At 35.1% G+C, this 17,052-nt stretch overlaps 1 protein-coding gene across 2 annotated transcripts in view; it reads left to right on the top strand.

Annotated features, from left to right (window-relative positions):
* Positions 1-17,052, top strand: part of LOC108531141 (protein kish-A-like) — a 78,815-nt gene that overhangs the window by 1,968 nt on the left and 59,795 nt on the right. For both annotated transcript variants that reach the window (XM_017874451.1, XM_017874450.1), the window contains exons 2-3: positions 10,590-10,699; positions 13,798-13,832. In XM_017874451.1, coding sequence (XP_017729940.1) covers positions 10,590-10,699; positions 13,798-13,832 — 145 coding nt within the window. The remainder of the gene's footprint in view (positions 1-10,589; positions 10,700-13,797; positions 13,833-17,052) is intronic.

The following is a 17,052-nucleotide window of genomic DNA, read 5'->3' as shown; positions in this document are numbered from 1 at the left end:
GAATCTTTTTTTTTTTTGAGATGGAGTCTTGCTCTGTCGCCCAGGCTGGAGTGGGCAGTGGCATAATTTCGGCTCACTGCAACCTCTGCCTCCGGGGTTCAAGCGATTCTCCTGCCTCAGCCTCCTGAGTAGCTGGGACTACAGGCACGCACAACCACGCCCGGCTAATTTTTGTATTTTTAGTAGAGACGAGGTTTCACCACATTGGCGAGAATGGTCTCAATCTCTTGACCTCGTGATCCGCCCGCCTCAGCCTCCCAGGTATCGATATTTATTTGGAAGTTTGGTGATGCTTTTGTGACCAGAAATATACCATTGGATTACAGGCATGAGCCACCACCACGACCAAGAATCTTTTTAAAAAGCATTTCAAGGACAAAATGTTTATCAGCAGTAATAATTTACATCTGTCAGGGTGAACAGTAATTGTAGCACTTGTGAATTAATACTTTTAAAAAATTTCAGAATGCCTTGTTTCCCCCAATGCCTAACATCCTTCAACATTTCTCTCATGTCTCATCTCTTTCCAAAAAGCCTCCCTTAACCCTTTCTATTTTCTTCTACTCTCTTTAGGTATCTATAGGGATATTCATGTATACTTCCAGTATCCCTCTAACATAACCCTTTTCACAGTAAACAGCAATAAAGTGTTGCCTACATTTCTCCCTCTCTAGGCAGAATTCTTAAAGACTAGGTATTTTAATCTCTACAGTCATAGTGCCAGCTAGAGTTAGTACTCCATTAAGAATCTGGACCTGTAATCCCAGCACTTTGGGAGACCGAGGTGAGTGGATCACCTGAGGTTGGGAATTGGAGACCAGCCTGACCAATGTGGAGAAACCCCATCTCTACTGAAAATAAAAAATTAGCCAGGCGTGGTGGCGTATGCCTGTAATCCCAGCTACTTGGGAGGCTGAGGCAGGAGAACTACTTAAACCCAGAAGGCGGAGGTTGCGGTGAGTCGAGATTGTGCCATTGCACTCCAGCCTGGGCAACAAGAGCGAAACTCCATCTCAAAAAAAAAAGAGTCTGGGGATACAGACATGCTCAGTGTCTTCAAGGATTTCACAGTCCAGTAGGGGGAGATGGTTAAATAAGTGAATTCCATCTGTTATCTGTTATGATGTAGCATGACAACACGTGTAGTGGAAAGAGCATGGGTTTAGACTGAGCCAGACAGAGTTAGAATCATGCCCAGTTCCCATCCTTTACTTGGTTAACTGTAAGAGAGTTTATTTTCATGTCTTTTTCTTGGTGTGCTAAGTGATTTTCACAAACTCTGCAAAGTAGGAATGATTGCCCACATTTCATAATTAAACTGAGTCTCCAGAGAATAGATGTGAAGTATTTTCTCTCTTGTAGCGGAAGATATGTAGAAAATCATTAAACACAGTGGAAGGAGTAGTACTGGCTGGGAACTGCTTGAGAGATGTCCCCAAGAAAGAAAATAATTCTCTCTCACCTGTATTTTAAAGAGTATTAGGGTCATTAGCTAGAGGTGGGACAGCGATCTGTATCCCATAGATAAAGGAAATGGCAGTTATGGGAACAAAAGGCATGAAGTTCAATAGTTGCATGGAGCCTCAATGTGGCAGGAATTTAAAAAAAGAAGTTAAGTATAGATGAGGCTAGAAAGATTAGGGCCAGATTTTGAAGAGCTTTGTGCCAGGCCAAAGACTTTATATTTTGATGATGTTTAATTGCTTACTTGATAAAGGCTTTGGAGCAGGGAAATAAAAGGTGTGCATTTTAGAAAACCAACTGGTAACAGCATAGAGAGAGTATATTTAAATGGAGGAAGATTAGAATCTGGAAGACCAGCTTGAAAACAAGTGCTATAGTTCAGATATACGATGATTGAATGTCTCAACTCTGATTAGCAGTTGGGTTGAAAGGAAAGGAAAACTAGGAAAATCATTTTGAAGGTACTTAGTGAAGGGTGATGAAGCACAGCTCCAGCTTGGATGATTTATTGGATGGTAAAGAAATACAGCAGATCCTCAATAACGCTTATGAGGAAGAAACTCGATTCCCAATTGAGGCCACTGTGTGGAGTTTGCATGTTGTCTTCATGTCTGTTCTTCCCATGTCTGCATGGATTTTCTCTGGGTACTCCAGTTCCTTCCCATATCCCAGAGACGTATACATTAGGTTTGTTGAGGTGTCTACACTCTCCTAGTTTGAGTGGTCTGCACCGGAATGATGTCCTATACTCAAAGCTACTCAGATGGCTCCCGGCACCTTCAACACTGAACTGAAATAGCATATAGCCAGCTCTCTTACTTGTTCTTATTAATCTTTCTTAAGTGGATGTATAACTTATATTTATTTCAGTGTTTAATATTAGAAGGGTTTTGATACTTATTTGGAAGTTTGGTGATGCTTTTGTGACCAGAAATATGTCATTGGAACTTAACTCGTGTTTGTATCAATTTGCCTATGGTAAAATTGGTTTTGTTACGCATCTTTTGGCTTAAAGTTGCATTTTCCAAGAACCTGTGGATGACATTAAGTAAGGACTTACTGTGTTGGTTAAGAACCTACTCTGACAGGTGTTTTTTATACAAGGTTTTATTAAAGACGTATTATTGGCCATATTTTTCATATGAAGAAACAGATGCGGAGAGCTAAGTGTCTTTGCTCAAGATCACACTGCCTATAAATAGCAGAGCTAAGATTTAAACTGAACCAATTTGTCACAAAATGCTGTGCCCTTTCTATGCAACAGTATCATTAATTGCACAAAAATATTAAGAAGAAAATCAACATTTTAATGTCATGGGTGGGTGAGGAGGTAGCAGTTTAGATAATAATTGTGTTGCTAGTATTGCTTTTGCGTCATCCATGAAAATGGCATCACAGTTGAAAGGCAAGTATCTTAGTGTTATAAAAATAGTTCTGATCTTATGAACCCATGAAGGGTTCCATGAACTACACTTTTGATAACCACTGCATTAGGCTAATAGGAATCTGATATGGGTGCTGATCTTCTCTAGCAAAGTTTTTGAATACCAATTGCAAATAAAAGCTTCCAGATGGCCGAGGCAGGCATTCAAGACTAGCCTGACCAACATGGTGAAACCCCATCTCTACTAAAAATACAAAAAAATTAGCCAGGCATGGTGGCGTGCACCTGTAGTCCCAGCTACTCAGGAGGCTGAGGCAGGATAATTGCTTGAACCCAGGAGGTAGAGATTGCAATGAGCCAAGATCACGCCACCACACTCCATGTGGGTGAGAGACCGAGATTCCGTCTCGAAAAACTTCCAGGGAGTTTCAAGAAACTATAGATACCCAGACCAGTTAAATCCAAATTTCTGGGCAATTACGGCTTTTTAGCTCCAAGTGGTTCTAATAAGCAATTAGATTTCATGCCATATAATAGGACATTTTATCAGTCTTTGTTTTTTCTTGGTTGCAAGGTCAGAGTACTTTACAACAGGCTTTGCTCTTTGTCCTTCAGAATACTTTCTCTTGTCCAGTCTTTTTATCAAATACATATATGAAGCATTTATTCTAATTTTTTTCACTCTATCATTTATTATTGTTTTGTGTATGCCTTCTCTTAATAACTCTTGACACCCTTTTGCCTTATCTTTAGATCTGAGGTGTGTATAAAATAGCTCCAAAACGAAGCAGCACAAACATAGCAAATTAATTGTAGGTACCATGATAATGAGATGAAAATAGCTACAAAATCAGTGTTGCCAGTGGAAAACAGTTCAGGCACTTCTACTCTGAACTGTAGTTTTACTCATCATATCCATGAAAGTTGTTAAATGGAAAGTATTAAGTAGAAAAGGTCTCTGTACATTTTAAAAATAGGACTGGTTGTAACAAATGGTTATTTAATCCAGCCCCCCCATTTTACAAATGAAATGAAACTGACAGGTAGAGATATGAGATGTTGATTCATCTAAGGTCAAGTTTATATACTTGGATTACTTCATTAACCCAAATGTTTAGTGGCCACTGTTGCTGAGAAGCAATGGGTGATGAGTTCGTATCTAAATATTAATCAAGCCTGATTTCTTGCTCTCAAATTAAACTAAGATTACTTATCTGTTTGGTACAATATCACCCTACCACATGATAAGCAACAAAGTTTAAATGTATATGCTAATAACACCAAAAGAGAATGTTGATAATTTTTGTGTATTAGTGGAAATCTTTTCAACCAATACTGGTTACTTACTTTGGGCAATTTAGATATATGCGTGTTTGTGCATTCATATGCACACTAACATCCTTGCATTTTCATGTTTTCTGTTTTAAGAGGCTAGATGGAAAATGCTGACCTGACCTAGATTTTCTAAATGATAAATGCTGACCCACTTTTCTAATGCTGAATAATTTTTATCACAATCAGGTCAGGAGTATCATTTCTGTGTTCCCTTCCACCCCCAAAAAGGGATAAACTAGTTTCATGTAAAAGAAATAAATATTAATACAAGTAAAACTGTTACTATTTGGAGTTTTAAAATGGAGGTTTTAATTTTTGTTTTAAAACTGGAGGAATTAGTATGTCAATAAAAATTTATTTCCCATGTAAGAGGCAGTCAACATTTGAAGCTCCAACACAGTGTTATGCATAAACAAGGCGTTTAATCAACAAATTTGTTAAACAATTTGTTTGGTAATCCTAAAAATAAATAAGCTACATAGTGTCCAAGTGATCCAAAACTAATGAAAATACTGTAGATTTAGTCTCTCCTTTCTGCAGATTAAGTATGCTTAGTAACCAGTCATTGAGCACTCTCTAGGCACAGCTTGTTTATATTGATGTGTGTATTTCTTTTGCTTTTCTCATTGTTTCTTTTTGCACTTTTATATTGCTTGGATAATTCCTTTTTTTCCATCTTCTATTCCTAATGTTTTCAGTGGTTTCTTTTTAAGATTTCTTATTTGAAAGTTTTGTTAATAAATACCTTGAGCTCTTAGAAGTATTTTACTCATCTTTTTAAAAAATCTCCTATATTGAATTCTTACTTATAATCAGGCTTAATGAATATAGTTTTAGTGTTCAAAAATGACTCTGAAAATTAGAAATTATATCTTAATAAATAAAATGATTTTAAAATCTGAAAACATTTCTAATTTTCAAATAGACTTGAGATTAGAACATTTTTTAGAGGTTTGTCAACATTGTAAGTAATTTCATGTCTAGAACCCTTCCTTAGCTTTGCATTAACCACCCTCCATCTATTCATTGATTAATTTTTGCATCTCCTGTAGTTGTGGCCAAATAAAGTCTGTGAATTATTTTTATTATTTCAAAACACCTAACCAAATGTGATTTACTTCAAAATGATCAAATAAAGTAACTGACTCATCAAGTTTATTTCCTTCCAGTTTGGGTAAATTAGCTCAGTGCAGTAACACTAGTTGTTTCAAGCATATCAAAAGATCTCATTGACTATGCGTTGTCAGATAAGTCTACAATGCAAAGGGTTAATAAAAGAACCTTGACGACAAATTGTTTCGGGGACTGCATTACCATGTTTTAGAAGAATGACATAGCTCTCAGTAATGGTCAAGCTAACCTGCCTACTCAGTCTTACAGATCTTTTGAAATTGTATATCTCTTAAGAATTAAAAGAAGTCAGAAGAACACACACTCTCCAGTGTGCAAGCACCTTCAAAGCTTGCTGCTTGATAGAATAGAAAATCTGAATGCCAGGAGGTGTTATAAGATGTGGATACTGAATGGAAATTACCTCAGGTGTTTATTTTACCCTACAGCCTAGGTCCTTAACATAAATATAAGGAAATTTGCATTTTTCTACTTGATTTTCCAAGATATTATTGAGAAGTAAACATAAATGCAAAGCTGTACATGGAGGTTTCTCTTGAAGAGTTAACAAAATTCAGCAATCTGATCTACACTGGTTTTTGAATGTGCATTTTTTCTTTGGAATCCAAATATGTTCTTGGATTTGTTAAAATGTTCATTATTGCCAATTGTATTCAAGTTCCTGTTCATTTGACATTTTTCAGTGACTTCTCTGTGTACTATATTTTAATAGTCACAGGGGATTGATAAAAACCTCAATAGAATAGAGAAGACAATCAGTACAGTATGTGTTCTGTAACATACACATTGTTATGTGTATGTATTATACACATATGAAAATCCTGACTCTGCTTGATATGGAGAGTGGGAACAGGGAAGACATCAGAGGAGGTGCATCTTGAGTTGAGGTTGGACGGATGAGTCAATTCACCAAGCAGGCAAGAACAGATAGCATGTGCAGAACTCAATAGAGTACCTTGAGTTTCATGACTTAAAGGCCCTGAAAAAAATTAAACAAGTTAAATGAATTTGACTTACCACCTTTTTATCATCTTTTCCTCTATTTTGTGATTAAATATGCTTACCTTTTTCTTAGATTCCTCTTTTCCCTTTTAATAACATTTTCTGTTGAAAATGCAATTTTTTTTTGCTGAAGAGGAACATCTGTTTCCTTTAACCCTGAGACTAAAATTTTATATCACCAGACAACAGATGCTAAGCATTAAGGGGAATGCTATAGGTGGCAGGCTAATGTCCATAAGTTAGAAACACACTTTTGACCAGAGTCTGAGTACATCTAAAAGACTTACCACCTAAGATTATTTGTTTTAAACTTGAGTCTTTAAACCCCCAGAACAAAGTTGTATATATCATATATTTCATACTTGTAAATGGTTTTCTTTTGTAAATGGTTTCACACACAAACGTATATACACACTCTACTTTCGTAATAGGCATGTTTTAAGTGCCTTTTATCTTCTATTAAAACATTCAAACATAAAGAGGTAGAAGCCTATAATGAACCCTCATATTCTCAGCATTTTATCGTCAGCCCTAGCCCTCTCCCACCACACATGCACTGGATTATTTAGAAACAATCCTGGACATTATGTCATTTTAGCATGTTTCTTTAAAAACGCATTTGGAGAAGAAAAGAGAACACATTACAAAGTCATGAATTTAGATACAACATTAGGAAGATGATAAACCTACTTTGCAGATTTATTTTCCAACCATTTTACTATAGGGATCTTTTGCTTAAAATACAGTAAGATTCTCATTATTCCCTGAACATGGTAATGACTTTCTCTTTAGGGTTTTTTTTCCCCACATTTTTTTTCTCTCCTGGAGCTTGCTATTTGCCCATGTGAATGGTGCCCTTTCAAGGTTTGACTCCATTCCTGCTTTCTACATGAAGTCTTTCTTGACTTTTTCTTACGAAAATGGCATTCTTTGTCTGCATAGCTCACTTCCACATTCAACAATGAGTTGCTATGTACTTTTTAAAGTACATGTTCTATTTTAACTTGATTATAACTGCTGTGTGCCTCAGTCTCATGTATAAAATACAGGCAATAACATTTACCCCAGATACATGAGGGTAACACAAAACAAATACTCAGTGAATATCAGTAATTGCTATTGTTAGCCATAAACTGCAGGGAAGGAATCATACCATGAGCCTTTTTTTAAATCCCCAGTGCCTCATTTCTCAGACAAAGTGGATACTAAATACACATGTAGTTACGATGACTGGGAGGAAATCTGCTTTATTTTCTATGAGGTCATTATCCAATATTATTTATTAATATATTCACATACATATTCAAAATATGACCTTTGAAAGATAAGCATTGTGAGATACCATGCTTTTTATCTACAATTGATCGTGAGCTAATTCACTGATTTGTGTTATAAAATGTATATCACTGACTTGGGTTAAGATTAAAACCCAATTTAATTAAAACTCAAGATACATTAAATTTTATCTTTGTTATATCCATGAAAAAATTATGCATAGAAAAACAGGTATTAAACTGGTAATTGCAAATCATTTTTGTCTTTTTCAGACCATAAAAGTATCACTTAGACAATTTGAGAAATCCAGAAAAGTTGAGAATTAGATTAAAAACTATCCAGAGATGGCTGGGCACAGTGGCTCATGCCTGTAATCCCAGTACTTTAGGAGGCCGAGGTGGGCAGATTACTTGAAATCGGGAGACCAGCCTGGCCAACACAGCGAAACCCTGTCTCTACTAAAAAAAGAAAAAACACAAAATTTAGCCAGGCATAGTGGCACATGACTGTAATCCTAGCTACTAGAGAGACTGAGGCAGGAGACTTACTTGAACACACGAGGTGGAGGTTGCAGTGAGCCAAGATCCCGCCACTGCACTTCAGCCTGGGCAGCAGAGCAAGACTCTGTCCCCCGACCCCCGCCGAAAAACTATCCAGAGATAATCACAGCATTTTTCCACTTGCTTTCCATAAAGGTTTACATACCTTAAGATGTACTGTTTGAAATCTTTGATCCCCTTTTGCCTACTGCTTAGCATTGTGCATAAGCACTTTTTGTCCTTGAGAATATTGGTAAATAATGTATATAGTTTTTAAATTTTTTTCAGTAGTTTGCACATATTTATCATAAACATATATAAAAGATTAAAACGACATTGGAACAGTTTCTAGTTGTCTGTTTGTTTTTAAGATTCTCCTGGCTATCCTTGCTTTATTTTTTCCATATGAACTTCAGAATTAGTTGTCTGTTTAAAAAATAACTTGTTGGTGTTGGGTTCACTTTAAATTGATAGGTTGTCTTTACAATGTTACCTTCCAGTATAAAAACCTGGCATACCAGGTTTCTTAATCCATGTTATGTTGCTATTAAAAAAAAAAGAAATTGGGTAATTGGTTAAGAAAAAAGGGTCGCTTAGCTCTCAGTTGTGCAGGCTGAGAGTAGTAGGGCTTGGCCCTACTTCTGGGGAGGGCTTTTATGCATCACAACATGGCTGAGAAGGTCAAAGGGGAAACAGACGTGGTGAAAAGGAGGGAGGAGCTCATGGCTTTATAACAACCTACTCTCTCTGGAAGGAATTCATTTCCTGGAAAACTAATCCATCTTATGAGATCTCACTAACTGCAGAAGAGCACCCTGACATTCATGGGAGATCTACCCCCAAACCCAAACACCTCCCACTAGGCCCCACCTCCCAACACTACCTTACTGGGGATCAAATTTCAACCGGAGCTTTGGTAGGAACAAGAAAACCATTTCTAAACCATAGCAACAGTCTCTTCTACTTGTATGCTCTTCCATATGTTTTAAGATTTTGTCCGTTTTTTTCTTTGATGCCGATGTTACACGTTTCTTGTTAAGCTTATTCCTAGGTATTTTAGTTGTTCGTTCTGAATGCTATCTTTTTTCCATTGTCTTTCTCCTGAATGATAATATGATTATGAAGGCTATTGATGTATATATTTTAATTATGTACCCAGCTACCTTACTCAATTTCCTTAAGATCTGTAATTGTTTCTCACTAAATTCTTTAGGACTTTTCAAATAAGCACTCAGCCACAAGTACCAATTTTATGTAACTAAGTTTTTTCATAAGTCTTATTCTTTGTTTCATTCCTGATTTTTTGTTTGTTTTTTAGAAAGTGCCTCTAAGTTTACTAAACAAGCATATTGCTGACTGTTGTATGAGATTGACATATTTTATCTACCTGTATATGATGAAAATGTTATTCTTTGTTACATATACAGTAATATTCTTGCACTTTCTCAATTTTCATTTTATTTGTTCAACTGTCTCTTATTGGGCTTCTACTGTGAGACAGGCATATGATTGGTGCTGGAGATTCAGAGTCTGATAACCTGATAACACAATGTCCACCCTTCAGAGATGAACATTATTATAAAGGTAACAGTTTGCTATGAGAATAGAAAAGGGAGTTCTACATAAAATAAGAGAAGGGAGGCAGATGGATTCAAGGAAACCTCCTTTAAAAGGTGATGCTAGAGCTGAATTTTGAATAGAATAAGTCCACCTCCATTTACTTTAACTGGAAACCTGTGATTTTGTTTGACTGTGGAAACTTACGAAACTTATGGTTTCTTGTGATTCCTGTGTTAAATTTTAACTTTTTGAATAGGACTCGAACTATTAAATACAAGCTAAGTATCTTTATCCAAAATGCTTACAGGCAGAGTGTTTTGGATTTCAGATTTTTGGGGGGATTTTGGAATAATTGCATTATATTTATTGAGCATCTCTAATCAAAAATCCAAAATGCTCCAATGAACATTTTTTCTTTACCATCATTTTGGCATTCAAAAAATTCTGATTTTGGAACATTTTGGATTTTGGATTAGGGATGTTCAACCTGTAATGAATAACTTTTAAAAATCCAATAATGAAAGTGCAAGTGCTTGCTTTCTTTCCCCAAAATCTATTAGCCTAGTATTTATCAACTCATGGAAAATTATAGCTTAAATTTAAAGGATGTTTATCCTAAAAAAAATTCAGAATTAAAAGAAACATTAGTTAGCGTTTGAGTCTGTCTTCCCATTCTCCACCCAGCCAAAGACTTAGAAAAGTTAATTCCGCTAAGGCCATAAAACCAGCTATTGGCTGTAGAATACCTCAAGATTCTGGTTTTAAATGTTGCAAGACTTGTCATTCTGCTTGCCTTCTTGAAGAAATAAAAGCATGACTCTAAATGTGGAATTGTCAAATATTTTTTACTTATGCAGTTTTTCTTATATTAATTTTTCTTTTTTTTTTTTTCTTTCTAGTCTGCCATTTTCAACTTTCAGAGTCTATTGACTGTAATCTTGCTGCTTATATGTACTTGTGCTTATATTCGATCCTTGGCACCCAGCCTCCTGGACAGAAATAAAACTGGGTATGTTACTAATGATGTCTAGTCACCTAAATTAGTTCTTACAGATGTTGAATGTAAGTTAACATATAAAGTATTACATAATTTAATTCCTACATGTAATTTGGTTTTGTAATAACTTTTTTCATTTTCTTCCTGTTAAAAATTCGAAAACTTTATATTCACAATATCTTACTAAACTAAAAGATGAATTTCAGAAGTGACCTAATACGTGTTAGAGTAAAAAATAGCATGAGGGATTCAACCTACTGAAGGTGAAAATACATGTTAGTTGTCCATCAGTTTTTATGATAATATTCCATTTTCTTTGTAGACATTGTCTTCTCTTCATTCCACCTTTTTCAGTAAAGTCCTAATTGCATTTATTCTTCAATATTCACCCATTTGTTGAAATTATATTATTTGTTGCTTAGCTATACATGAAGTCTTTCTATTCAAGTGGAAAGTTTCATTTCATCTTTCCCTTCTGTACCTGCAAACTGTAAACTTAGAATTAAAGTGTATGGTAGACTCTAGTAAACACTAGATGAGTTAATGGAATTCTAATATAGTGCATAATGTCCATCTAAGATATTTAAGTGTTTATCTCATTAAAGAATAATTACGTAGTAGTAGAATACTTTCCCTATGCTATTACGAAAATTCTTCTTCAAAAGCAAGTAGGTTGCATGTGGAAATGTCTGCTCCTCATTCCTTTGGGAGCAGGAATATATTCATAACATGCTACATTAACAAAGGAGTTCTCAGGGCTGCCAACCTTCTAGTAAAGGTTGAGTGGTAGTATAGTTCTCCTACATAAAGCAGCCTGCCTATTTTTACATTTTGAAATATGTACTAATACAGTCAACTGTTTGAAAGCTTTTTATTTAAAAACCTTTATTTCCACTTATATACATGTTAAGCACCATTTTATTTTGATTTATAGCTAAGAATTATTTTGTATAGAAATTTTTATAGGCCTAGTCTCTTTCTGTTAAAATTATGTGTTTTTATGAGACTATAATCTTTTATTATAGTGAGAATATATACCATGGTTAGGTGGAGGTATCTGGACAGACTGAATAAAGCAAGTTCTTGATGACTTCACTGTTTAAAATAACTTCAGTTTTTGCTACTTCAAATAATATAGAACTAAGCCGCAGAAAAGAAGATTACTGCATGGTCTTTATCCTGGTTTCATAGACCTGATAGCATTATCAGCAAATATACTTATTGGTATTTAGCCATAATAACTAAGCAACGTATTTACATTTTTTTAATCAACAGGGTTCGTGTGTGTGTGTGTGTGTGTGTGTGTGTGTGTGTGTGTGTAAGTAAAATTGGGGTATTACAGAAATATATCTAGGTAGAGAAATATGTGGAAAAAATCAAAGTGGTGCTGATAAGTCTCTTAGTTACCAAGTTAGTATTATTTATTCATTTATAAAAGTTGTTAATATGTTAATCCTGTTGTACCAGTTTCTTAATGATATTTTGTTACTTCTAGAATGTTAGACCCAAAAAGACCTTGAGTTTTTGATCTTGTGGTTTTCGGTGGGTTCTAGAATGAAGGAGCCATGGCTTTGCAAATGCCTGACCTATTCCATTGTTTGATGAAGAAATGTTAGCCAATTTTAAATGATACCTAGAGTTATCATCATATGCACCTTTAGCCTATGTATGAACACAGTACATGTAAGTCACCATTCTAAGGACTTTCTGTATAATCACTCATTTCATCCTCATAACAACTCTTTGAGGGTGGGTAGTTTTTTTAAAGAGATAAAATACCTTGCTCACAGTTGTGCAACCAGTAAGTAGTATAGAATTTAAGCATAATTTGGCCTTTATTTTAGCTTATTTTCAGGGATGTATATGGCTTTTGTCATTTTATTTCTATAGTAAAATTGTTTAGCCTGTCAGAATATTCATACTTTGAAATAAACTCATGTTTTTGCCTAATTCCATTTAATCTAAACTGTGTATATTCCAGTTCATAGCAGTTTCTATACATTGATGGTTGATAGGCTAAGAGACCTTTTACTTTGAGGTCAGGACGTTATACTTCAGAAGAGAAACATATATAGAACTTAACTGACCAGAATTTTCTGTCAGTCTTACCCATTCAGATGTAATGATTCACTAGCCAGCCATCTCTTTCAGCAAAAAAACAAGAATATACTATAAATTTTTCTGAAATTTAAGTATTGTGATTTTCTTGAGATAATAATTCTAGTTTACATAACATAATATTAATTTATCTTGATTTGCAACCATATGTGACACTATTTATAATTCTTTTACTTTGTCAGACCAATAAAGTAATGTCCTCGGTGTTACTTTTTAAAATATCTCTATTCATTGATGACTCAGTTGGTCTTTTTTTCAAAAATGATTTGTTATACATGCCAAATAAGTGATAATTCCATATAATATGTAATTCATAATGTATTCATTCATACAATTGAAATATATGTCTCCATTCTAATACTTACTTCCAGAATATGTGCTTTAAATGCCATATTTAGTGAATTCACATAGAGTGTCCTCTAAACTAGGAGATTTTCTACTTACATTGAAAATATAGGCCCATTTTTAATTCCTTCTTAGTAAATGACACATAATTAAATAACATCATTGGAATTCATTATTATAGATTATTTAACTTTAGAGCTACATTCTCTAAGAAATTAAAGTTTAGTATAGGAATGATTTTGGTGTCACATTCAACCAAAAAATGTTCATTTAACATTTTATCAAAATCGATGCTTAAATTGCCATATACATTTTATGCTTTTGAAAGTAGAGTACTTTAAGTTAACTGAATAGTAAACCCTTATGCAAATTTTTGCGACTCTCATTAATTTGCCCTGGATTTGACCTATGACACTGTTTATATTCCAGTTCATACCAGTTTCTGTACATTGATGGTTGATATGCCATTGTGTCCTACTTTCATACTTGAATGGTGGCTCAACATCAAACAAGCAGATTTCAAATTTGAAGCAAAGTGTTAAAGGTTAATATGTTAATATACAATTAATTCCCTATATGGTATCAAGAGAATGATTTACCTTTCTGAGTAATCAATAGCTACTTTTTTCTGTTTTTATTCTATGCAGATTGTTGGGTATATTTTGGAAGTGTGCCAGAATTGGTAAGTGTCTATAATCTCCCTCCACTTCTTCAGCTGTAAATTGTTGACCAATTTACTTATGTTATAATCGCACAAATCATATGTTAATTTTTAAAGGACAGGCTTCCCAATTTTATGCATTTTTGCAAAAGTTTATAAGTTGTACCAAAGTCTTTTCCTTATGCTATTTGGGCATAAGGCGTAGGCCAGGCGTGAGGGCTCACGCCTGTAATCCCAGCAATTTTTGAGGCCAAGACAGGAGGATTACCTGGGGTCAGGAGTTCGAGACCAGTCTGGCCAACATGATGAAACCCTGTCTCTACTAAAAATACAAAAATTAGCCAGGCATACACATCTGTAATCCCAGCTACTTAGGAGGCTGAGGCAGAAGGATCTCTTGAACCCGAGAGGCAGAGATTGCAGTGAGCCAGATCACACCACTGTACCCCAAACTGGGTGACAGAGTGAGACTCTGTCTCAACATTAAAAAAGAGTAAAACTAGATTTAGTGGATACTTCATTAACACAGTGATAGAAAAGTCTCTCTAATTTAGATATCAAATACCATGCATTCCTGGTATTGGGGGAAATAAATGTATGTGGTTTTATGCACACATGTTGATAGATGGAAGTATAGAGCACGCTGTTCAGTATATTGTATATCATTTTGATAACTAGGATGTATTCCCATCTAATGAAAGTCTTTCTGAGCAGCTATCTAAACATAATCACTGTATTGCCCTATTTTAAGTAACAGTGTTTAACTGTTTTGTCTGTTGATCCCATGTGGTCATAGCCAAACTGACTCAAGTTAAAGTACTACCCTTGATCTTAGCTAAAAGGCCAAGAAGCAATTAAAAGTTAAGGTAGATGTGGTTGTCTTACAACTTTCCATGATAAGAGATTAGTAGCATCATATATGTTTTTATAGTTAATAATATACTCCTGTCCAGTCACCCTGTATATGTAACATTTGACACTGTGCCCAGCACATAGTAGACTCTCAAATGATTAAGTGAATGAATTAAAATGTATTTTATTGCATCATTCATCAGTATTCTTTTTTTTGGGGGGGGGGGATGGAGTCCCACACCGTCACCCAGGCTGGAGTGCAGTGGTGTGATCTCGGCTCACTGCAAGCTCCACCTCCCAGGTTCAAGCGATTCTCCTGCCTCAGTCTCCCAAGTAGCTGGGATTACAGGCACCCACCACTATGCCTGGCTAATTTTTCGTATTTTTAGTAGAGACGGGATTTCACTATGTTGGCCAGGCTGGTCTCGAGCTCCTGACCTCGTGATGTACCCACCTCAGCCTCCCAAAGTGCCAGGATTACAGGCATGAGCCACCGTGCCCAGCCGTTCATCAGTATTCTTGAATAATAAATTACACCCTTTTTAAACCTTCTTAATTCAAAAAAAAAGAAAAACTCAAGGCATTTGTACATATACCACTTTGGACTGAAATTGAATATTTCTTGTCTGTCCTCTTTGGAATCATTTGCATGGCCACGAAAAAATATTTCGTTTTAGTACTCTTCTTCTAACTTTGAATTTATGCATAACTACTTTTTTCTTTCATAAAGCCTGTTAGACTTTTATAATAAAAAATATTTTTTCTACGTTTGACATTTAGTGTTGTTAGCCAGTCTGACAACAGCCTAAATTCTCACAACTAATCCTTTAAATAGGATGGAGAATTGAAGAGTCATCTCCATTAGATAAACTGTGTTCCATTTAGAGTATTGTGTTTTATTTTGGTTTTCAACTTCTCAGAGATGTGGAAAATTTAGAAGATGGTCCATAAAGGAAACAAACCTCATGAGATTGAAAAATACAAACTGAGTATTTGTAATACAGGTATACCTCAGAGATACTGCATGTTTAATCCCAGACCACCACAATAAAGCAAGTCAACAAATTTTTTTGGTTTCTGGTACATATAAAAGTTTTGTATAGATTAGTGGTCTGTTAAGTGTGGAGTAGCAGTGTGTCTTTAAGAACAATGTGTGTACCTTAATTGAAAAATACTGTGTTGCTAAAAATCACTGGTGATTATATCTGACATATATATATCTGAGTCATAATCATTCTGCTGGTGGAGGGTCTTCCCTCAACGTTGATGGCTGCTGATTGATCAAGGTGGTGGTGGTTGAAGGTTGGGTGACTGACAGTTCTTAAAATACGATAACAGTGAAGTTTGCCACATGGATTGACTCTTCCTTTCATGAAAGATTTCTCTGTAACCTGCAGTGCTATTTGGTAGCATTTTATCCACAGTTGAATTTCTTTCAAAACTGGATTCAATCCTCTCAAACCCTCCACTGATTTATCAACTAAGTTTATGTGATATTTTAAACCCTTTGTTGTCATTTCAACAGTGTTCACGGCATCCTCACCAGGAGTAAATTCCATCTCAAGAAACCATTTTCTTTGTTCATAAGAAGAAGTTATTCATTCAGATTTCACATTGAGATTATAGTAATTCGATCACATATTCAGGCTCCCCTTCTAATTACAGTTCTCTTACTCTTTTCACCATTATCTGCGGTTACTTCCTTCATTGATGTATTAGGTAAACCATGCTGTAAACAGGGATGCTGTCATCCAGACTTAGTTGTTCCGTTTCTAGAGCATAGGGAGAGCAGATTTAGCATAATTCTTAAAAGCTGTAGAATTTTCAGCAGGTGAATAAGCATTGACTTCAGCTTAAAGTCACCAACTACATTAGCCCTTAACATGAGTCAGCCTGCCCTTTGGAGCAGTAGAAGCCAGGCACTGACTTCTCCTCTCTAGCTGTGAAATTCCTAGATTCCATCTTTTTCAATAGAAGGCCATTTTGTCTACATTGAACTTCATCTGTTGTTTAGTTTAGCTACTTTCATCGGTTATCTTAGCTAGTTTCTGCATAACTTGCTGTAGTTTCTTTTTTTTTTTTTTATTCTAAAAAGCAATGTTTCCTTTAATACATACAATGTTTATATCTCTGTATCAAATCACAAACTTAGCTGGGTACTTATTTACAAATAATAAGCATAAGTTCAATATAACTTAAGTTGCCTGTATTTACAAACATTTATAAAAATTAATACATCTGAATCTAGCTTTATCAGTTTTACTTTTACAGCCAGCAAGCATCTTTGAAATTTTTAGTAGTAGTATTAGTACAAATCAACTTTGTATTTTTCTACCCTGACAATACCAACATATAACCCTTGTACTCATCTCTCAATTATTTGTGTATG

Source organism: Rhinopithecus bieti, unplaced genomic scaffold, assembly GCF_001698545.2.
Source record: "Rhinopithecus bieti isolate Rb0 unplaced genomic scaffold, ASM169854v2 scaffold_9224, whole genome shotgun sequence".
Lineage (NCBI taxonomy): Eukaryota > Metazoa > Chordata > Mammalia > Primates > Cercopithecidae > Rhinopithecus > Rhinopithecus bieti.
This window is presented reverse-complemented; position numbering and strand designations above follow the sequence as displayed.